This window comes from Pipistrellus kuhlii, unplaced genomic scaffold, assembly GCF_014108245.1.
Source record: "Pipistrellus kuhlii isolate mPipKuh1 unplaced genomic scaffold, mPipKuh1.p scaffold_m20_p_63, whole genome shotgun sequence".
NCBI classification, from domain to species: domain Eukaryota; kingdom Metazoa; phylum Chordata; class Mammalia; order Chiroptera; family Vespertilionidae; genus Pipistrellus; species Pipistrellus kuhlii.
Genome location: NW_023425566.1, coordinates 1,521,287 through 1,544,525, shown reverse-complemented (window position 1 = coordinate 1,544,525; position 23,239 = coordinate 1,521,287). Strand labels below are relative to the sequence as shown.

General features: G+C 53.2%; 1 protein-coding gene across 2 annotated transcripts; it reads right to left on the bottom strand.

The window, feature by feature from the left end:
* Positions 1-1,999: 1,999 nt before the first annotated feature.
* On the bottom strand, positions 2,000-22,989 carry EDN3 (endothelin 3). Of its 2 annotated transcripts, none has more exons than XM_036420195.2 (5): positions 22,393-22,989; positions 21,549-21,795; positions 5,687-5,860; positions 5,417-5,497; positions 2,000-3,462 (listed from the first exon to the last, which is right to left on the bottom strand). In XM_036420195.2, the coding sequence occupies exons 1-5, from the start codon at positions 22,442-22,444 to the stop codon at positions 3,459-3,461; spliced, it is 558 nt and encodes a 185-aa protein (XP_036276088.1). In that variant the 5' UTR covers positions 22,445-22,989; the 3' UTR covers positions 2,000-3,458. The 2 variants fall into 2 exon arrangements, with proteins under 2 accessions (XP_036276088.1, XP_036276087.1); XM_036420194.2 differs by having other exon boundaries at positions 2,000-3,458.
* Between the last annotated feature and the right edge of the window lie 250 nt (positions 22,990-23,239).

Below are 23,239 nucleotides of genomic sequence, written 5' to 3'. Positions count from 1 at the left end.
ATGGGGGAGAAACGGGGAAGGGGAGGAAGGAGAAGAGAAAGAGGAAGGAACAGAGTGGAGGCGGCAATTTCATGATCATTAAACACCTCCACTGTCCCATGGGACGCTTTCTCTCTGACATGAAGCTTTAATGCCTCTGCCTCTCCCATTTATCCCCCCACCTCTTGTCACTCGCTCAGTGCCGCATTGTTCTGGAAGGATGAATGAGGCGTGCCTCGCACAGGGCGCTGCCTTCATTCATTCCGGTCCCTGACAGTTCCTGGTTCTCACAATTTCCCCGCACCGAAAACCACTCAGATCCCGACAATTCTGAGTGCTCCTGCCAGCAAAGAATAAAGGAATTGCATATTCAGTGACTGCAGGACCCGTGGGTTTATAATGGTCTGAATAACAGGTAACTTGATCTCTCTTAAGCATTGAGATACTAAAGAGTCATATAAAAGAATTTGTGATTTAGAGAATAACTGTCTTCTGGGGTAAAAAGTAATTATCCTGACAATTTTGATAAATCAAATTCTATTACTTTGAAGAACATTCTAAGTTCAAAGATGTGCTTCCATGCAAAATTTTTAGTAACAATAGGAGCTGGTGATTACTTTGAGGCAAACTTTGCAGAGCAGAAGTCTGTGCCTTTGCCTTCAGGGTTTTAAAACATTTACTGAGTTTTAAAACCATCGTTTCTCTCCATTTGACCTCTGGACGGAGCTGTGGGGTAGGCAAGGTGGTCTCACCCCACCTTTTTATAAGTGAAGACATGGAGGCTCAGGTGAAGGCCTGTCCCGCTCAGGGGTTTGGTGGCAAAGCCAGGTCTCTAGACTCAACAGCCCCTTCTGCTGGGGCTCACAGGGTACAGCCTGGGCAGGTGAGGGCCTGGCTCTCTGCGGGCCCGCTTGGCTCAGTGCTGTGCTGTCACCATCTGAACTCCTCGGTGCTTTTGAGCCAGGAGCCCTGCGTTTGCTTTCTGCATGGAGCCTGTAAGTCCTGCTGCCGGTCCTGCTCACAATTCCACAGACTCCCCTCTGGCTCCTTCCAGATCGCAGAAACACCAGCATGTCTGGGACCGGATTCCTGCCCAGCCAGCCCCCTCCCTTGCCTCGGGGTCTGTGGGGTCTGTAGGCTCCGGGGTCCCAGGCCCTGACCAGGCCTTCGGTAAACACGGGCAGCCCCTTGTGCAGCTTCACCTCCTGCAGAATAAATTCGTGCCCATCGCCAACAGTTCACCAAAGTCAGACTCCTCTACAATGAGTTCAGTTAAGCCAAGAGGCCCTCGGGTTTTCTCAGAGTCAACGTGATAAAACCCACTCAGAACACTGGATTCCTCTCTGCTCTTTAGCTGGGCCTCTCTGTTCGGTTCCCTACTTCTGATGGTCTCTGGTTGTTGACTGAAAAGAAAGGAAAAAGAGAAAGAGGGAGGGAGGGGGAAGGAGAAGGGGGGGGGGGCAAACTAAAATGAAGAAAGGCCCCTCTTTCCTGACACTCCCAACTCCCAGAGATGTCTTCTCAGTCTCCGAAGGCTTAAGAACATTGCAATTGGTAGAGAAGATCAGACAAAATGTGGCCACTCCTGGCTACTAATTCTCAAGAACTGTGAGCACAGAGAACAACAAAATGCCCCTGAAAGGGGAAGAGGTCAGCTTAGAGCTGCTGGCCACGGTTGTTTGCTCCAGGGCCTGCCCTGGACCTGCCGCCTGCCCGGGCACAGGACAGAAGGCCCTGCATCCCATGAGGTGGACAGTGATGCCAGGGGGAGCAGCCAGCTCTTTCCCCACACTGTCTCCTTCCGGCCACCTGGAAAGCCTTATTTCCCTCAGATGTCCCCTAACCCTTCTGCCTTAGTATGCAAGCAGCCCCTCGCTCGCCTAGCTCCAAACTTGATTTTAGATCGAGTCTGCTTCCTGAACGCTAACAGCCTCCGTCATCCCTGAGGTCCAGGGAACTCTGATGTATAGCCGGCCTATAACACAAGCGAAAAAACAAACAAACAAAAAAACCCCACAAATCTGAGGAAACATTGAGACCTTTTTATTATGCATTCGGCAGTATTTCGTGAGTTTAGCACAATGCATGGAATTCTCGCCGAGATAGTCTTGCCACTGAGCCAAACTGTGAGGATGCATTTAAAAAATGTAATTCAAACTCCAAGAAACATGAGCTTGGGTTCAGAACACAATGTAAATTCTCTCTATGCAGAGCAGCTTCCTTTTGAACAGCCGCATAAAGCACTCGGAGGAGAGAAGAGCTTCACAATAAATAATTGCTTCTCCAGCAACCGCCCTCCGTGTCCCGGGGGGAGACATTCACCTTCACACCTGTCAGAACTTAGGGTGCTCAGGGAGAATTAACATCTGGTCAAGGCCAACGCTGTCATTCATCACCCTAAACTCCCCCATGTCGAGACCTCAGCACACACCCCAAGGCCAGTCTGCCTTGGAGGGGAGACAGGTGGCCTGGGCCCCGGAGGAGCTCCCCCCCAACCACAGGCTCAGACACAGTCACCTCAGCCTGGCTGGGACCACGCAGCTGAACAAGATGGGGGAGGGGGGCCCTTGGGGTGTGGGAGGGCAAACGTAACAATTCCTAGTTGTTCCCAATCATACAGATAAATAGGAATTTACATAATTTACAAATAGTTTGTGTTCAAGGCTTATTTTGAAGCCATTTCCTGAAGACCCACATTTATTCATGAAAGCAAACATGGGATTTACTTAACAGCCTTGACCCGGGGTAGCTTTTCCAGCAGCTTCCTCCACACAAGGTCATGGCGGAACCTCCCAGCTAACCGGTCTCTCCTTGGCACAAACATCAAGGCTTCTTTTTCCTTTTCCTTCTTCATTTCCTCCTCCTTCTTCAAGCACAGCTAAACTTGTCTGCCTAAGTCTTATATGCCTCTAACTCCTCGAGTCCTGTGCAGCTAGGACTGCATCCACAGCCGCCCCTCCTGGTGCCGCGCACAGCTCCGCCCTGCTCTACATTGGGATCCAAGTGTGCGGCAGCAGCTACGAGATGGACTTGTGTTTACCTGCAAAGGGTTACCTTGGAGTTACTGACTCGCCAAAAGGAGTCAAGTCGGAAGTTTTCCAATGTGCCAGACCTCTCCACACCCTCCCCAGCAGGAAGGCCACAGAGGGTGCTGGCCCATGGCACATCTGGAATCACTGTCCCCAGAAGGAAAACTGGGCTGTTGGATGGGGGATTCCTGGGGAAGGGTGTGCTGTTTAGGTGAGGACCCTCTGGGTGGTGTCTCCCCTCCTCCCCCCCCCCCAGGCAGAACTCATTCTTTGGCCTGAAAGAGGCAGAAGTGTGAACCATGTGGGGGCAGGAACGGAGGCTTCCTAACACAGGCTGGGCAGGCCTCCTGGGCGGGCTCCAGAGGCAGCAGGCGGAGTGGCAGGTGGAGTGGTTAGCCTGTGATGGTGGAGGCCTAAAGACGACTCTGTCTGTCTGTCCTGGATTTCAACCTATCTTGGAGAAAGGGGGCAAAAGAAAAAGGAAGAGTGTTACAGAAGGTGTCTTTAGGCCATTTCTCCCCACCCCAGGTATTGAACCGATCCTCCTCGCCAGTGCTTCTCGGCAATTTCAGAGCCTGCCACGCACGCACGGAGGAAGGTGTGACTTTCACACCAGCAGGTGCTGCTGCCAGCAGCTCTCCCAGCCTAGTTCCATCTTTGATTAGCACAAGCGCAGGACAGCACAGCCTCCCCTCTGACAATGTGAATCTGTCTGCCAGCCTCCCCTCTGACAATGTGAATCAAGTCTTACAAAAAAGCAGGGGCCCTGGTTTATAGGAAAAGACTTTTTCTGTCCCAGTGAAGCTTCTTCCGGGAGCTTTCCAGACCCTGGTGGAGACCGGGCCGCCAGAGCAGCAAAGGCAAAGCCATGCTTCTCCTGGGCAGGGTCCTCGTGTGTCTTTGAGCACACCCACATGCTCCTACCCCGGGACCTGTGCACTTAACGTTCCCTGCCTGAAACCCCCCTCACTCACCCCTCTGGTTCACCCCCTCTTTTCCCTCAGGTCTTCGTGCCAGGGCCCTTGTCTACACAACCCACATGGCTACCTGCCCCAACACTTCCTCTCTCCGGCCTGGGCCCCTGGTCTCCTGCACGCATCTCACTCAGTGTTTTACGTATTTGTTTGCCGTCTGCTTCCCCCACTATCTAAGCTCCATGAAGGCAGACTCATTGCCTTGTTCCCTGCTGTGTCCCCAGCATCGAGAACAGTGCCCGGGGTGTCGCAGGTGCTCAGCAGCTCTTTGCTGAGCCAATGCGTGAGGGGGTGCATAAATGATGCCACGGATGGATGGCTTTAATCACAGCCCTCCCTCGCCAAGAGGAGTTGGGTCTAGAGCGAGGAAGAGAAGAAAGAATAAAGAGGAAAGCAGGACCAGCTGGGGCCTGACTCACGCTCCCCAGGGACCTCTCTCTGCTGCCTTGGCCTCCCTCCTCCATCTCCATTTTTATTATGAATGCTGACAGATCCCTCTCTGGGCCACAAGGAGTGATCTGCCACCAATTTGGAAAGCTTCCTGGATACTGAGCATGGTTTCATCTCCCCCTGATCAGTCCCTGTAGAAACCCAAGCCACCTCCAGGCTGTTCCCAGGAACATGAATTACCACCCATGGCGGCCGTGTGGGTGGGTCATCGGACAGATAGACACATACATCCAGTTTGGCTGCAGGAAACCCTGAGGATCTCAGATGAAAAAGACAAGGGGGTACAAAATATAATAAAATAAAAGGAATTTGGGGGGCCACGTACTTCACCTCTATCCTGAGGCAGTGGCTGAAAAGTAAGAAATGTTTTGTTTTGCCCAGCCAGCATGGCTCAGTGGCTGAGCATTGACCTACGAACCAGGAGGTCACGGTTTGATTCCCAGTCAGGGCACATGCCCGGGTTGCAGGCTCCATTCCCACTGTGGGGCATGCAGGAGGCAGCCAATCAACAATTCTCTCTCATAAGTGATGTTTCTGTCTCTCTCCTCCTTTCCTCTCTAAAAGCAATATCTATATCTACATTTACATCTACATCTACATCTACATCTATATCTATCTGTGAAATGTTTATTTGTGTTTCTGTGAGACCTTGGGTTGTGTGGGCTAGGGGAGATGGACAAGGGCTCCGAGGGGCAGCAGTTGGCTTGCTGTGCCGGGTCCAGTGAGCTCCAGGGTGGACATCACTGCACTGATGCCACAAGGGATGCTGGGATCAGTGCCTAAGGTGCAGGGCAGACTGGCCAGGGGCAGGGCAAGGAGTGGCTGTCCACAGTCCTGGCCTGCTCTGTCCCCAGAGACGACTTACCAAAGGCACCCTGCCTGCCTGAGACAGGGCAGCCCATGTGCAGTGAGGTTCCCTCTGGCCGCCGCACAGGCCAGATGCCACCCTCCCTCCCACATGTGCCCTCAAAGGCGCAGAGTCACCTCCTCCGATGCGGGCCTCTGTCCACCCCGCTGGCCAGCACTGCCTCTCCTCGGTCCAGTTCTGCTTCGGCCCCGGAATTCCTGTGGGGAGAGGCTGGTTTAGTGAAGCCACCTGCGTTTCCTTGTGGCTGGTTTTTCCGAGTCAGGTTATAACTTCCTCTTCCCAGCAGTCAGGGCACGGCCACCCCCTGCACTGCAGCCAGGCATCCTGACCTCACTGCCCCGGGACCACTGACACCTGGGAGTGATTCAGCCAGCTGGGTGCCATACCTGCTGACAGCCAGGGTTCCGGTGCAGAAACGCTGGCAGGCAGGGTCGGGGCTGGCCGCACACGCACAGCGCAGCGCCCACTTGGAGGGCTGTGGGCTCTGCGGGAACGGCGCCGCAGACCTCCTGCTACGGGCGTGTCCTCGGTAGCTGGACAGTCCATAGGGCACCGTCTGTCTGCAAAGCATAGAGCAGTCAGCATCTGGGTCCCAGGGGGACGCTAGAGCCACGCGGCCTGGCGCTGTCCTGGGACCTGGGGTCCCCACCTGGCCCCTGCGCTTTGGGTCTGAGGGTGCTTCTGGAGTAGACTGTTCACCCCGTATTACCGCTCAGCCCCCAGAAAGTGTGCTGGGGCCCCGGATGGAGAGGTGAGGAGGACGGGGAGCTAGAGAGGACCTCTTCACACCCTCCTGCAGCCAGACTGGGAGGAGGGTCTGGGGGAGGAGCAGATGCCTCATATGAGCACATGGATCCTTCAGGCTTTCCTAGTCACTGCCTTTGCTAGGTAGTTCTCATTTCCTTCCCCCCAAACCCCAGCACAGACTTCCCATGGACCCCCTGCCGGGCCCAATGACTCAAAGTGACACTTTCCTAACCCTCAGCCTGGCACCACCCGCCTGTCCTGGAATCTACCTATCTATCTACCTACCTATCTATCAATTCATTCATCCATCCATCCATCCATTCCTCACCCGAAGATTTTTCCATTGATTTTTAGAGAGAGAGTAAGAGAAAGGGGGAGACAGAGAGAAATATCGATGTGAGAGAAACACATTGATTGGTTGCCTCCTGCATGAGCCCCTACAAGGGTTCATGCCCTTGACAGGAATCGAACCCAGGACCCTTTGGTTCGCAGGCTGATGCTCTAGCCACCGAGCCAAACCGGCTAGGGTTGTCCTCGAGCTTCTTCAGTGCCCACACCAGCCTTGCAGCCAGCACTGGCCAAACAACAACCATGCAGATAAGGCCGCAGAGACACATCCTGGCCTCAGACGTCACTGCCCTGAAGAGACAAACGTCAGAGGCGCCTTCGTGCCCGTGAGGGCGGCGATGACAGGACCTGCCGTGGGAAAGGCCTGAGAAGAAAAGGCCGAAACAGTTTACCATTTTGTTTACGGCTGGAGCTGGGCGAGGGACCGTGCCATCGAACAATAAGGGTCGGACCGGGTTTACGCTCCAGCGAGCGCATCCAGGTCCTCTGCGGAGCAGTCGGGCCAGGCAGCGCCGGGGTGTTCACAGCAGATGCTTCGCTCATTAGGCCATTGAGCCAGATTCAGAGGATAAACTGCCAGTAAGCAGAGGAAACTTATGTGGCCAAAGCCACTTTTCTAATAAGTCTCGGTTTTCCTGCCGGTCCCCAACACGAACCGCCTTGGTTTCTGAGATGCCCCCAGAGCCTCACCAATCACCCATCTCAAAGGGGCATCTGACGTCCTCTCCCCACTGTCAAAGTCAAATGAAATTGAATTTACTTTAATTTAAAACACATGCCATGGAGACTTGTTAGGATGGGGAGGCCAAATGGGGGGTGCCCCATTGTGACCTGACGTCTGGACCCCACTTCCGCCCCACAGGGCTAGGCTGCGGAGCGCCACCAAGGACTGTCTGTCACCATGGCAGCTTTCCCTCCGACCCAGGCCGGCCCAGTGAGCAGCAGCCTGAGCTCACCGGCTGGAGAAAGCAGGCAGGGTCCAGGCCTGTTCTGAGCGTCACCTTTGCAAAAAACACACAGTATTTTTCTTGAGGAATGGGAAACGAGGGTGGGGGTGGGGGTGGGGGAGGAGGTGGCCAGACAATGCAGACTCTGTTGTGAGGCAGGATTTGGTTCGAGGTGCATTTTTCTAGTCATGGGGCCACATTAAATCTCCCGGTGCTGACATTAAGCCCAGTCCCCCTTTCTTGGTGAAAGTCACACACAAGGAAGAACAAAGCTCACACTTTCCCATGGACAGCGAGACGTCCGTTCCGGAATTGCCCTCAGCCGATCACGCCTTTCCGTGTGTGGAGCCCCAAGCCTCCGTGAAAACCCTGGGTGTTTCAGGTGAGAAGCGGGCAGTGCGGTCTTTGTTAATAGAAAGACACCAGGCGCTCCACCAGCCGCCAAAGGCAAAGAGCTAGCATGCAGAGGGTGAGGTAGGACTCCGTCCTTTCCCACAGGGAGAGGCAGAACCTGCCCCCAGCACAGGTGTTTGATGTGTGCGCTCTGCAGGCCGACCTGGGACCCACCCTAATGGGAGTTCCAGTTCCATGGGGCCCGCCTCCCACAGGTATAGAACTGATGGCTGTAAATCAATCTGATAAGCTCTTAAATAAGACTGTTGTCTCCTTGTACCTGAACAAATATGGCCTCAAACGCCTTGCAAGATCTGTCTTGGATTTAGAGCTCCAAGGGACCTTGGAGTTTGTGTTGAAAGACTGCAGACTAAGGAGATTCAGCACCTTCTCTTCATGCTGCTCCATCCCACCGCCAAGGGGACTCATCCACCCCCATGGGATGCAGCCCAAGCTCCAGCTACCCCTCACCTTGCCAGCCGATGCCCCTTGGCCATTCTGTAGGCCTCGCGATATATACTAGAGCCCTGTTCTGTCCCTGGGTGTCGAACCCTGGAAGTGGACCTGGGGATAGTTGGGTAGGAGAATCCAGGATCCTGAATATGGAACACAGTCTAGAAGGGACAGTGTGTGAGCTTCAGTCCCATAGACTCCTTGCAGTGGGGCTGCAGACATGGCCAGAGGAGGGGCAGAGGCAGCCCTCGAGCCCATAGGGACCAGGGCAGGGTCATGCTTGTCCAGCTCTAGGAGTGGATCACCAGCTCCTCACAAGTAGGAGGCAGGTCTTCTTTTGTATCGTCCATCAATGTAGCACCTGGATGAGCCTCCAACAATAATCTAGTCCAACAACTCAAGATTCTTTCCAACCTAAAATGTTCAATAACTGCAAAATTCCACTACAAAGAACTCCAACATTAGCCAAGCATTATATATATATATATATATATATATATATAGAGAGAGAGAGAGAGAGAGAGAGAGAGAGAGAGAGAGAGACCCAGTATCATTCTAAGTGTTTTTGAGCTACAGAAAGGCAGGTGCATGTCTGTGCCTTCAGGAGTTCACATGCTACTGGAGTATGAAAGCAGGTAAAGGAAACATTACAAGCCAGCACATACAGATATGTGCAAGGTACACAGAGTGCAGACAAAGGTTATCTGTTAACTCCATCATTATGTTGTAAAACACTTACATGATGGTCACTCCACCCTGTCAACAGTTTCCTGATCTACAAAAAGATTGTGGGGCACACTGGATGAGACCTGTCACTGCATGGGAAATACTGACCAGGGGCTACCAGTAAGGCAATGCTAGCTACTCTTGTTGCTTATTTGCTCTGGGAAGTCACGTCAGTTGTATCAGGCAGAAATATCCCCTCTACCAAGCCGGCATGTGAAATGTGTGACTAAGCAGTAAAGAGAGGCAAGGGCACCAAAGAACTGGAGAGCCATTTGGCACAGCAATGCCATTCTTTGCCACCCTTCCTTGTGGCTGGCCCATCATTCCACACGGCCTGTCTAATAAGCACTAGTATTTCAGTTGTCTGACTGCTCTTTGGCATTTATTGCTTCTTGAATGGTGAATTGGAAAGACCTAATGGTGGAACGAAAATGCAGTTAAAATGGCTGAGAACCTTTGACTTTTTGCTCTCTGCCCAATTGTTTTAGCCTATAGGGTTTGGAGAATGCAGTTCTTAATCAAGGCAGGCAGCTCTTCCATCTGAGAGTGTTGCGGTTATAACTCAGAGCTCCATACTAAAGACAAGCAGATGAGATGAACCCAGATGCTCTTAAACAAAACAAGACAGCCCTCCAGTACACTTGCAGATGCAATGTCTCCTGCGGTGTCTTTTCATGATAAATTGCCCCCCAACGTACATAGTCAGAACATTCATTATTTGCTCGGGGATGGTGATGTCGGAGTCTTATTTATCACTGTGCTCCTTCTTTGCCACTTTCTCCCAAATATCACATATAAACGTTATTAAATATTAACCTTCGAAATCTCCCGAATTCATTCTTTATCTGCAGCATCATACTGAAAACATTTTCTTTCTCTCTGCAACAACTTTTTAAATAAGGGAAGCTGACTTCCTTTATTTTTTTAAGATTTTGTTTTTAAATTCAGTACTGTCTTTTCATAAATGAATTAATGATCTCCATCTTTCTGATCAGAATTTTAAAGGAAAGATACTGATATTCACAGAGGCAACAAGAGGAGCTTCATTAGCCAAATTCCAAAGTCTCAGGGAAGTTACCAAACTGTCACTTCCCCCAAAACCCACTTCTCAGCCTCATATTGAATGGCATTCAACAAGTAACTGCCAAGTGTTTTGTTTTTTTTTTGATAAGCAGGGCCTGGACTAGACTCTGAGTAACTATCTGAGAACAAGACTGACAAGTGGCCTTGTACACACAAAGTCTTTGTTGTTTTGTTATCTTCACCTGAGGATTTTTCTTTTCTATTGGTTTTTAGAAAGAGTGGAAGGGAAGGAGGAAAGGAGGGAGGGAGGGAGGGAAGGGGAGAGAGAGAGAGAGAGAGAGAGAGAGAGAGAGAGAGGGAGAGAGAGAGGGAGAGATGTGAGAGACACTTGGATTGGTTGCCTCTTGCATGCACTCTCCTGAGCTGGGGATCAAATATGCAACCCAAGTATGTGCCCTTGACTAGGACTTGAACCTATGACCCTTTGGTTCTTGGGCCAATGCTCTAACCACTGAACAACTGGGCAGGGTCACACAGTCTTAAATTAGTACAGAGGTCAGTAAATTGGCATTTTATGTTTTCAATTGGCAGAGGGGTTCTTTAATCTGAAAATTTCACATGAGCATCCCAACTTCTAGCTTCTCTTGATTAACTTGAAGTTATGCTAATACCACCCCCCCCCCCAACATGTGGCAATCATCTGGAACTCTATCACTCCATTTCCCCCAGTCCCCACCCCTCCCAGTAGCTTTACACTTGTTCTTCTTTGCTCACCTTTGTGTCTGGCCCTCATGGACATCTGAGTTTTCAATCCCTGGTCTAGTGGGATGTCCCATAAAGCAAAGCCAGACAGTCATATGACACAGTGACAAAATTAGCATTTGGTACTATTTGTAAAAATAGAGTTGTTTTCAATTTTAAAAACTCCAAGTTCTCCTCAACATATAGAACATTTTTACATCACAAGCAGAATGTCAAGGTGACCAATACCTCCTTCAGTCACTTTTCCTCCTGGAAAGGAGAAGTGAAGGCAGCATTTCCTTTGGGTCCAGGGGAGATATTGCCCAGAAGGCAGGATGCTGCGAGCCAGTGGTCCTGTGGCCTGTTTTCTAGTGGCAGAGAGGCAGGCAGGTAGGAAGTAGCTACAGACGCTGGGCACCAGTGGTCATTACCAGAGTAATAACTTCCAGACTCCAGTGCACTTTCTAACTACACCTGAGTTTCAGATTTATTAAATTCCTTCCTTGGCAGGCACCCCTCACCTTCTCTTTGGGCTTAGCAGTATCTTCCTGGGCAAGGAGGTATCGATTGCCTTCGTTTGCTAACATTGAACCCTAACCAGAAAGAAGAGCTGGCTAAGAATTTTGTTCTAAAGTAAGATAAGACAGAGTCACTATCAGAAGTGGCTGAACAGTCAGCAGCCTATAGAAGCATCCATTCACTTCAACCAGCATCTAGCGGGCTTAGTTGCATGGAGACAGGACAACACAAGCTCCGAGAAAGGAGTCCTCTCTCAAAGGACTTAAAAGCCCAGGATTCTTTAGAGCCTGGGGCCAACTTTGGTTGTTTTTGTTTCCAGAAATCCAATCTCTTCTTTTTGTGGTCAGGAATTACCCATCCATTTTGTGTGAGGTCTTGGTGAAACTGTCAATCATTGTGCCTAACCTTCGCCTGCCTGGAAACTCACCAGGTGACCTTTGTGGGGCAATTGGACCCTCTCTCTCCCAAGACGAGTGAGTAGAGAGCAACTCAAGACCAGAAAGTACTCAGTGCTGTTCAGTGGCATCCCTGGACCCCCTTTCTGAGCCTGGGCTGCCGCTCTACCCGTCTGTGGGTGACAGATATCTTTGCAACAACTTCTTCTAAGCTGTGTTAGCTGGACCAGGTTTCTGTTGCTTGTGTCCAGTGACCTCTAGCTGACCTGAAACTCACTTTCTTGAGATTGATGCAACCATCACCTCTTAGGATTTTCTTTTTTTTCTTTTCTTTTTTTTTTTTAAATATATATATTTTATTGATTTTGTACAGAGAGGAAGGGAGAGAGATAGAGAGTTAGAAACAGCAATGAGAGAGAGTCATCGATCAGCTGCCTCTTGCACACCCCTACTGGGGATATGCCCACAACCAAGGTACATGCCCTTGACCGGAATCGAACCCGGGACCCTTTAGTCCCCAAGCTGACGCTCTATCCATTGAGCCAAACCGGTCTCGGCATCACCTCTTAGGTTTAATAGCAAAACCCAGGCTCTCCCCAGGTGCCAGAGACAAGAAGAGATTTCCTTCATTGCAACAAAACACACACGCAATGTGGTTCAGAATCAGAACAAAGCTCAGCACCCTCCGCTGGCTGGAGTCCTTCCTTCCCAGGTGTGCCCACTGTGAAATGTTTGGCTTGGATGGGACTGCCTTTTACGGAGGTAGAAGCAAGCATACTACCCGGCCCCCAACACTTGGTTGACCATTGAAGTCTTATTCTGCAGTGAATGTATTTGTTGTCCACCCCTCAGAGGCTGCGGAAGTCCGCTGGGCTAGGCCTCATGCCAGACAGCCATTTGGCACCAGGAAGGGAAAGCAGGCCGGCACCCCCGGCTCCTCCGTGACCTAGCTTCACAAACAGACAACACACATGCTCACTCTATGCTTCTAAAGAACATAACCCAAACTCTCTGCCCACAGACACCATAGAGGGAACTGGCCATCTGTAGCTTTACTTCCACTGCGGAAAATTCTCGCATCTTTAGGTTGGAAGACCTCAAGGCAGACTACTCATCCAACCCCCACTCAGCCCTTGAGAAAGCCAAAAATCTCAGAAAATATCAAAAGAGTGACCAATGCGCTGTGAGTTAGTGGTTAACTTTTTTTAAGGATCCCGCCCCAAAAAATAAAAATAAAAATAAAAACACACAACCACCAACAACTTTTGGGTTTATGCTGGACTTAACTGTTTGGGAATTTTATCAGAATCATATCCATGTTAGAATAGAGTTGGGCACTGACCCCCCCTCCCCCACCAAAAGACCCAGAACAGGAGTCATTTCTGTTCCTGTACCACAGGGGTGGCTTTCTTCTTGTCCCCAGGATGGACACAGCTGGACCCTGTCCACCCAGAATCACAGGCCGTTTCTACCTTGTTCACCTCTGCATCCAGGACAGCTGGTGGACAGAGGAAAGGGAAGAAAAGGAAGGAAGAAAGGAAGGAAGAGAGGGAAGGAGGGAGGAAGGAAGGAAGGAAAGAAGGAAAGAAGAAAAAAAAGGAAGGAATGAAGTCTGAATTACCCATGACTTCTAGGCCACACTCAATCTCCCAAGTTATAGAATTCTTGGCTCATTTATTGGCATTCTACTATTGCTGTCCTCACCTGGCCCATCTTCGAGGGTTTTCCTGGAGAGAGTGTGGTCTCTAGATTAAGCGAAGCAGAGGAGCTGTCTCTTGATAACACCCCTCAGGCCACATCAGCGCCTGGAGTAACAGGTTGCACAGACAAGTGAGGCATCAGGGGCGAAACCAGAGGCTTCACCGGGCCCGCAGACCCAGGTTTCTGGTCTAAAGGGAAGACCAGCTCCCCGAGAATCCCTGGGTGAGTGTACTCCGACGGGCTGGAGGGATGAAAGGGCTGGATCCCTGGAAAGTCGTCAGGCTCCAAACTCTCAAAGGCCCTCCCTGCCACATAAGCATCCTCCACCACAGCGCTACCACGGAGCAGGCCCCGCCCTTCCTCCCCGCAATAAAGCCATAACCGAGTGTGGGGTGTCTGTCCCCATCAAGGTAAGAGGTCCCCAGGACCCCACAACTGTATTTAGAAAGTTTCCATGTCCTGTTACGGTATAACTGAGCTGAACAATAACCCCAAAGCCACAGACGGTATCATCCATCGCTCACCGGACACAGACACAGCATTCCCGAATGCGGTGCACACACACATGGAGTGACGTTTAATGGAAGCTTAGAGGTCAAAGAAAACCCCTTCTGAGTCTGTTGTGCAGTGTGGGACTTTAAAGTGTACAGCTCAAAAAAATTTAAAGCCACAAACTGCTCTGATCCTGGGGAAATGTCAATGTCTACAGAACCATCCAGAGTAGCTGGGGTCCCTCATGCTGGTACAACCCAAATGTGTCCCCCGGAGTGCGGCTGGAGTTCCACCCCAGGCCCAGTGACCCTGAGGAATTCCAGGTCCCGTGTAGGCAGAGAGGCACGTCTGTCGGGCACAGCCTCATTATAACTTTATGCAAAGCTGCAGACAGATGGGGCCGGAATAGCTCCCAGCCGCGCAAACAGGGGTAAATGAAGGAGCAGGTATTGTTTGTAAGGCGGGGTGTTTGTAGAGGGGTTTTCCAAAAACGCACACATCCCTTTCAGGAACTCACAGGAAGTGTGAACTGACACCTTGCTCATTTCCAAGCAATTCCCCTGAAGATCCGTCAACCAAGGGTGACAGACGCTCCATGTCTTCCAGGGAAACAGCTCACGTCAGGTGTCACGTCCTTTCGGTAGCTGAGCCAGGGTCACCTGTCTTCAAGGAAGACTTGAGTCCCTGAGGAGACACACGCTTTATCTCCAAACCAGAGCCAGGGGTTAGGGTGGGGCTGCTAAGGGAAGCTGGGAATGTGCAGATGCTGACGCTATGAAAAATGTTGAGATTTTGTCAATCATGAAAGTTCTGCACTAATTTTGATATTTTTTCTAATCAATACAGTAACTTTTATTTCCTTGCTGTTGACTTTTTGGCATCTTCTTAGTTTGCGAGAGAGAGAGAGAGAGAGAGAGAGAGAGAGAGAGAGAGAGAGAGAGAGAGAGAGAAACCCTTGCCTCACCCTGTTCTCGACCCTGCAGAAACCCATGGCAAGCAGAGCTACAAACTTCAGGAAAGGTGCACACATGCCTCCTCTGCCCTGGCTGGCTTCTGACTCACTGCAGAGCTGCTCAGGCTGCCCAGGCGAGGGCCAGGCTGTCCCCGTGGCCGTTGGTGCCATTGGTGCCATTGCTGAGACAAACCCGCGGCCTCCGCACCTTCCTCCTGAAACGGATGTTTCTGCTTTTGAAATGACTGGCCAGGACCCAGGGCCCCGCCGCTCTGCTCTGGAGCTACTGTCCATCCAGCCGCTGCTGCATCGGCCCTGAGGGCAGAAAAGCCCGAGGTCTGGGCCTCCGGGCCTCCCACGGCCAAGTTCTCCAAGAGCTCTTGGCAACTAGACACCCATTCCTGCTTGTCCAGTCTGGGGGCACTTCATAGAGGAGCAGGAGCTGGAAGCACCCCAGGGACTGTCCGGGCCAGCAGCTCATTCATACTGCAGCCACTATCTGGATTTAGTTTCTAAAATAAAATTAGTTCCTATTCAAAATAGTGAGAAAGTGCCTGTGTGTGTGTGTGTGTGTGTGTGCGCGTGTGCGCGCACGCCTCATTTTAAAGAACTTCATTTGCACACAAAGCATGACATAGAAGGACAGCAGGTCATTGCCTCGTATGAAGCAGCCTCTGGTGCTCAAAAGCTGAATGTGGGGTGTCTGTCCCGTCTGGGCACCTGCAGGAGGGAGGGGCCGCTCCAGGCACCTGGATGTGCTGAGGTGCTCCCATCCAGTGCAGGACCCAGAGCCAGAGAGATAACCTGCCCAGATTCCAGCACTGCCCAGGGCCTCCTCCAGGAAAGCACTGTTTGCCTCCCTGAGCCCTTTGTTTTAAATTCTTGCAGGAATAAACCCACCAGAGCTGCCACAGCCCTTCATCTGCCTCCAGATTTAAGGCCAAGTTCTGAGCTGCGAGTCCTTTCATCTTACAGAAATCCAAATTGCCCTCTGGGGTCACGCAGGGTCACAACTTCTTTGCACCAAGTTTTCTGAGTGCAAACGAAACAGCTCCAGCCTCGAGCCAGTCTTTCTTATCGAGGAGGGATCAGCTACCTTTCAACTAAGCCCGGCTTCACACCTGCACAGCCCCTCACCTACTGAGACACCTCTGGGGCAGAAAAGGGGGCTTTCAGGCTGAGTGACCCCAGCAGAAAGGTCATGGTGTGAGCAGACCTCCGTGGCAAACTCTGAAATGTAGCCCCAAGGCCCTCACATTTTAAAGACAGATTTTGCCGCAAAATGTTCTAAGAGATATACTACTCGGGCTCAAAATCAGGATCAAAATACTTACTAGATTTCCAAGGAGGAGACAGAAATGGAAGGAGAAAACTTATAAAATAAAACCACCATCAGTCAGGCCCTGAGTTCAAGATCATTCTCAGCCTGGCTGGCATCATCTTCTCTTAAGCATCCTTATTTATCTACCATTTCTCACAAACAGATGCCCATAGTATTTCCTGGGGCTGCTTCCTGGTGACCCACACTTCGGGTCAGGTGCTGGGAGACACTGGAACTGAGGGCCTCAGGGCCACGAGGGCCTCAGGCTGCGTATCACAAGGTATCGAGTTTGCTCTGCTGGACCTGCCAGCTGTGAGCATGAGAATGCGGACAAACCCGACCAAGATCTCAGTGCAAGGCTTTACCGAAAGGGCTCTCAACAGGTCACTCAAATTTGCCTGCAATGCCAGACCCCAGTCACTGCCTGCCTCCTCATTAGCAGGGGCAACCCAGGCCCGTGGCTTCAGAAAACACCAGGTCTCCTGCCACAAACACTCCAGTGTGTCCCCAGGTGAGCAGGAAGCAACAGAAAACAAGGAAGGAGGGACACACAGGGTGGGACCAGACCTCAGTGAGCCCGCCCGGAACAACCTTTGGCCACCAGCATCCCTATCAAGGGGCTTATCAGTTTGGCAGCCCGGCACACCTTTCCCAGGCTCCGTATGCAAATCGGATGCTAACAGGCCTCCACGAGCCCTCTAGGAGGCTGGGCAAGACCATGGTTGGATGGTCCAAGGAGGCCAACCTCAGTGGTATTTGAGAAAGAACTTTCTACTCACTGGCGTTGTCCAACCAGAGTGTGATTCGGCAGCCGGCCCTGGACCCGGCACAGAGGTTGTGTAGTTACCTCACGGTCATATCTTCCAGGTGCTGAGTGCTCACTACACTCCAGACACTGTCTGAACATGTCCCACGGCCTTTCTCACGCCATCCTCACGCGTCTTTCCTCGTACTCATCACAGTCAACGTCTACGCTGCCGCCATCACCATCTGCATTGCATTGTCGTGATTATCACGAAGGCCAGAAACACTGTCCCTCTGCCTCCACATCTGCATCTCCATCAACAATATCCTGTCCTGGCGCACTGTGGGGTGACTATTACTGGGCCCCTGAAATCACACACTGGGTGCACGGCTGACCTTATGTCAGCAGGAGGTTGGGGTTCCAGGTCCTTTCATTCCACTGGGATGGCCTTCAGTTTGGAAGGTCCCTTCTTGGAAACATGCTGACACACTTTTCTTAGATGACACAGGGGGCAAAGGTGAATCTGTTGAATTGCTACTTATTATGATTATTCTTTTTTACTCTACTTCTTTGGGGAGAAAAAGACCTCCAGACGAAGGTCATTCCTGTTGGGCTGAGTCAGCATGGCAGGCTTAGGAGCAGCTAAGGTGGCCATGCTGTTCACTAGCCTACAGCTCAACTGGTATCTGCAGTGAGTTACCCTCTCACTGCAACCCCCAACCTCCAGGGGCTGCCGTGAGAGGGTAGCACCCCAAGGCCACGTGTGAGTCAGAGCTCCCGGGGCTGGGGTCTCCCCTGAGGGTCTGTGCATCCCCAGGTGTCCAGCACAGTCATGACTTCTAACACCCTGCTCTGCTCTTTTTATAAGTTCATTCCTACTCGCTAGCCAATGTGGCTCAGAGCTTTGAAAATCCTAGTCGCTGTTGTAGCATCGCAATGCTCCCCTCATGTTGTCCTCGGAGGGATTAACAGATGGCAGGTTCCCTCCATTCTTGGGAACAAAGTGGGGAGGGACACGGTGGATCCTGCTGGGTGTCCTGAAGCTCCAGCAGCCATTTGGTGGGCTAGCTCCACTCTCCAGCTGGGCGAGTGGCCAAGGAAAGTCATGAGAATCAGACCCTCTCAGCTGCCTCCAGCAGGGACAAGAGGGACAGATGCCGGACAACCTGGGCTCCTCTTTGGGGGCCACGGGCCTTCTGGGGAATAGGACGGAAGCTATGCAAACCATCACTGGGAAAGTCCCTGCTCCCACACCAGTCCTAAAGGAAATGTGGGCGTGTGGGGAGCATCCATGCCCCTGGAGCAAGAAGCCTTATTTCTGGGAGAAAGCTGTGCACACCAGAAACTCAGCGGCAGCAAAGCCAGGGGAGCACCAGCAGGACTTGGCCGGAGCTCTCGTGTGGGCCGTGCACTGGTGGAGAGGGCTGACCCAGCGAGGTCTGGAAGAGTTGAGGGTGTAGGAAAACCTGGGAGAACCAGAGAACCTCAGGTTTTATACCCAGAAGGTAGTCAGGGAGTAACGGGTCTCTCGGGCTGAACCTGACATCAACTGTCCACATAAGATGCAGAGCAGATAGATCTCAGCACAAAGCCCAGCGTCCTCCTGCTAAGTAGGCATTTAGGTCCTTAACTGTGGCGTGAGGACCACACTCACAGCCAGCCTGCACCTCTGCAGACATCCTTCCCAAATAAAGGAGATGGCTGATCCATCTCCGCTGCCGACTGAATGAGCAGCAAGAGGAAAGACAGCCAGAACTGAGAATCTCCCCAAGTTCAGGACTCTTACTTAAACATAAGGATCAAGATGCTCTGGGCTCTTGGAGCAGCCAGAAGCCGGGACAGGGAGGAAACGACACCCTGGAGGAGTCCTGAGGCACCAGGAGGGTCTGATAAAGAAGAGGGGTGGCCGCTGAGAGGGAGACATGGGGCTGGGGTGACAGGGGCCTGGGGAAGACCTCGCTGTGCCACTGCTGTGCCTTCGGTGTGACTGAGGAATTTCTTCGATTCATTTCTCCAAACCCACGTTCCCCGTCCCTATAGCCCGTCTTCACACATTGCAGCTCGTCAGGTCATTTGAGGCAAAGGGGTAGCATCCAGACCACCGGCTGCACAAGGCCCCGGAAGTCACTTGGTCTGGCCCTGCTGGAGCACTAGGGGCGAGTTAATTAAATGTCTGGCCAAACAGAGCAGGCTAATTATTAAGCTGATAATTTTGTACGGCCCCTGAGTGATAGTTATAAGTATCCACATGGCCCTTGGCAGGAAGAAGGTTCCCACCTCTGGTTTAAAGATAACAAACTGACCATCTACATATCAAAGAATCGTTGTGGGAAGGAAGGAAGAATAAAGGAGGGAGGGAGGGAAGAAAGAAAGGAGGAAAAGAGAAAGACCATCTGGGAAAATCTTCCTTATAAAAATAATTTTGCTTGTCTAACTTCACACTGCTCAAGTCTGGCTCTTGTCATTTTTGTTTCCCAAGTAGTTCCCAGGACACCCAAACACCGTATTTAATCCCTCTCCTGGTGTCTAAAACGGGCCGGGGCAGGGGAGAGGAAGGTGTAAATCACACATCGAGGGAAGTCAGAGACCCAGGCTTCGCCTCAGCATGCAACGCAGGGCCAGGGTTCCCACGGAGGGCAGGGGTGGCCCAGCTCCGATGCATGTCCACAATCAGCGGGGGCCTGGGAACGGGCAGAGGACCCAGGAGGTGGTCTCTGAATTCTCTCCTCTGGCCTCTTGCTCCCCTCTGCCCCAGGCCCGCTGCCCCTAACTCAGGGGCCTCCTTCTTCTTCCGTCTAGATGAAGCCACAGCTTGAGATACTTGCCAAGGCAAGACTCAGCCCCGCAGTTGACCGCCCTGAGTGCTGGGTTCTGAGACGCTCATTGGGTCAGATCGCAATGCCAGGAGGATCAGAAGCGTGGCAAGTGTCAGGGCGATGGGGCTATAAGAAAAGGAGACCCCAACCACTCTTCGAGGACGAAGGCAGTCGATGGCAGCCTGGTCTAGGAGCCCCTCAAAGGGAAGCTAACAGGGCGGCTGCCTTCCTCTCTGCTGCGGACTGACTGTGTGCAGGAGCCTGAGCACATGCAGCCCATTCAACATCAGGAAGGGCTGTGTGATTTGCGGGGCCCAGGATGGAATGCAAGCATGGACCCTCTGGTTCAGAAGGAATTAAGAAGTTCAAGACCACAACAAAGGAGCATCAAACCGGGGATGGAGCCTTCCGCACCCCGGAACCTGTGCCTGAGTCCAGTTGCCGGGTGAGCTGCCCTGTCTGCCATTCTGGAATAACGGGGGGAGGGGCTTCCATGTCTATCCCGGGTGCCGTGGGAGGGCTCGCTGTGAAGCTGCCTGGTCCCTGGGCTCACCCTGCTCTGCACTTCTTTCTCCGGAGTCCACGGAGCAAGGTTGCAGTACGCCCACCTGAGGTGTCGCCTGGGTGCTCAGAGGTGCGTTGGCTTGGGATGGAGGGAACCAGGCGGGCGGGACAGAGCTGCCTTTCGGCCCAGGGCTCCCGTTCACAGCAGCTACTCTAGAAGAAGCCCTAGCGGGGTGCTGAGTCCTGAGAGACCCCGCCCGGGACCACGCAGGGTGTGAAACGCACCGGATTTAAGAGACCAGGAGGGCCAGGCCCAGCCCTCTCCGCTGCAGGATGAAGCGTCCACTCTTGCTGGGTCTCCTGCCAGCCCAGTCCCATCTGTACGTCAGGGTGTGACCCGCATCCCCTGGGAGGGCCTGGCCCAGGGGAAACCAAGTCCTCTGCCCTGAGGGAGTGGGGGGGGAGCCAGCAGGCCCTCCAGCAGAGCATTGCCATGGCCTGGGCGAGGGCCAGCTTCACAGAGGGCAGACCCAGCACCAGAGAGTCCTTAGGACTGCAGGGGAGCGGGAGGATGTCTGCACAGTGGGTGCAGTGGCCACAGGAGCCAGCCGTGGGAGGGCCCCTCTGCCCTCCCCTCCAAGATGATCGGAGCCTGGGCAATCTCACCCTGAACGGCAGGTTTCACAGGCCCTGCCAGCCCTGCCAACCCCCCACACCACCTCTCAGCTCCCCACTCCCCACCCACCCACCCCCAGTTCCCTGTTCCCTGAGGACAGGCTGCTCTCAAGAAATTTGAAACTCCTTAGAGCTGACAGGGTCAGGAGGAGGGGTGGCCCAGCAGCCCCTGAGGCAGGAGATACTATGGGGGCTTCTCCGCCTCAGAGGGACCAGAGGGACTTCTCAGGTGTCTAATCCCTCCGCTGGCTCAGGTCACTGGGAGGGGCTCCACTGGGGCAGACACTCTGGGGGTGGGTTTCTCCTGGGCCAGGCCCTCCCAGGGGATGGGTCCCACCCTGACCTACAGATGGGACTGGGCTGGCAGGAGACCCAGCAAGAATTGAACTCTGGCCATAACCGGTTTGGCTCAGTGGATAGAGCGTCGGCCTGCAGATTGAAAGGTCCCAGGTTCGATTCCGGTCAAGGCCATGTACCTTGGTTGTGGGCACATCCTCAGTAGGGGATGTGCAAGAGGCAGCTGATCGATGATTCTCTCATTGATGTTTCTAACTCTCTATCCCTCTCTCTTCCTCTCTGTAAAAAAATCAATAAAATATATTTTAAACATAAAAAGATCTGAACTCTGGGCCAGGCAGGCTCTGGGCTGACGGCGCTATGGTGGGACCAGGTCCTCTGGGATGACACAGGAAGCCCCCCTTACCTCCCCCACCCCACCCCCGGCACGTAGCCACCCCAAGGCTCACTCACTCAGGGGTATTGATCCAGATGATGTCCAGGTGGCAATAGTAGACGCATTCCTTGTCCTTGTAGGTGAAACACGTGCAGCGTCGGGCTCGGCGGCGTGCGGGGCCCTCCTTGGCCACCTGCTCCCCGAACCCACCTGGTCCCTGCTCTGGCCCAGGGCTCCAGGGACTTGGGCCCTGCGCTGCAGTCCTGGCCACAGTCTCGATGTCCCCCTCCGATCTGGCTGCAGGCTGGGTGCCAGTCCCCAATCCTGAAAGAGGCAGACGGAGGAGTCCCTGAGCTCCTGGGTGGGATGCCCCAAATCCTGGCGGAGGAAGACCCCCAAACTGTCTGCAAAGCTTGCAAGCTAGCTACACTTCCAGAAAGTCTCTGAGCAATGCCAAGTGTCCTGAAAAGTTTGCAAACTATGTGCCCAGTTTCCAAAAAGTTCTCAAACTATGTGTGCACTCCAGCTTGCAAGCATTTTCACTTTCTGCAAAGTCTGCAAGCTATTTGCACCCACTGGAGACTTACAAGCGTTTTGCACGCTTTCTCAAAACTTTGCGATCATTTTGCAGTTTCTGAAGGAGTTGCAAACTTTTTTTAAAAGTTTCAATTTAATGAAAAACTGGTGGAGGTGGATCAGGCCGCTGGTCTCCAGTCTGTGCATGGGCTGCATGCAACCTCCAGAGCCCCTGGGTCGTCTGTGCTCCTGCTTCTGCCCACCTCCTCCCCCCAGGAGCTTCCAGGGATGGCGAGCCCAGGCAAAAGGCTGCTCCCCGCGATGCACCCTTCCCCGCGCCCCCAGCCCCAGCGTCCTTTTGTGTGCGCTCGCGCCAGAGAGGCGCCCCGCCCGCCCCGCTTTTACCTGCAGCGGAGGTCACTGTGAGCCCGAAGAGTAGCCACAGCTCCAGCTCCATGAACCCCGATCAGGCGCGGGAGCACCGGGCCTGGAGGACGCTCTCCTGTGGCCCCAGAAGGGCTCCCGGGCCTCACCCTCCAGCTGTGGGGTTGGAGGAGGGCCTCCCACTTGCTGGGTCCCGCTCCCTCCAGGAGCTGGCTGCAGCGGTCACAGACTTCAGAGCACGCTGCCCATCCCCGCGCAGGGCGGCCGCTGTGGGCTCGGGCTTTTCTGGCTCCCGCACCACCCCCTCGCCTCCCCGCCCCCCAGAGGGCTGGAGCTGCTCGCGGGGCCTTTGAACCCGGCGCTCCGGGGGTCTCCTGGAGCTGAGGACGCGCCCAGCACAGCAGCCCCACAGAGCACCCAGCACGGCAAGGGGCGGGGGCGGTGCGCAGGCGGGTGCAGTGGGTGTGGGCCGGGACAGCTGCTGGGAGGCCACGCGAACACACACACACGCACACACACTCACACACAGACAGGGGCACACTCGCATTCACACTGCCTCTGCTCACTGCTCTGCTGCCCCAGGACCTGCAGCTCCCACCCCTGATAAAAGGGTGTGCAGGAGGGCTGCTGTCTTTCAGCGCAGGGGCCAAGGGAAAGCGACTCTTCTCGCTGTTCACCTAATGACAACTCCCCGTCTGCCAAGGCCCTGGCCGTACTTTATACCCGTGACTCAGGGTACTGGCTTGTCTCCCTGCCTCTCCCAGGAGCTCGGAGCCAGTGGGTGTGAGCACGGGCCGGGAGCAAAGTCAACCAGGCAGGGTTAGCGGTCCTGGTCCTGGGGTGGCCTGGACTTGCTCATGGACCTGCA

What these genes read in the sequence shown, in the direction of transcription:
- EDN3 (XM_036420194.2), bottom strand. Translation starts at nt 22,444, where the DNA reads ATGGAGCTGGAGCTGTGGCTACTCTTCGGGCTCACAGTGACCTCCGCT. An exon ending in ATCTGGATCAATACCCCTGA is followed by an intron (nt 5,861 to 21,548) that starts GTGAGTGAGCCT and finishes TATGCTTTGCAG; the next exon opens with ACAGACGGTGCCCTATGGAC. An exon ending in AGAGGCCCGCATCGGAGGAG is followed by an intron (nt 3,459 to 5,416) that starts GTGACTCTGCGC and finishes TCTCCAAGATAG; the next exon opens with GTTGAAATCCAGGACAGACA.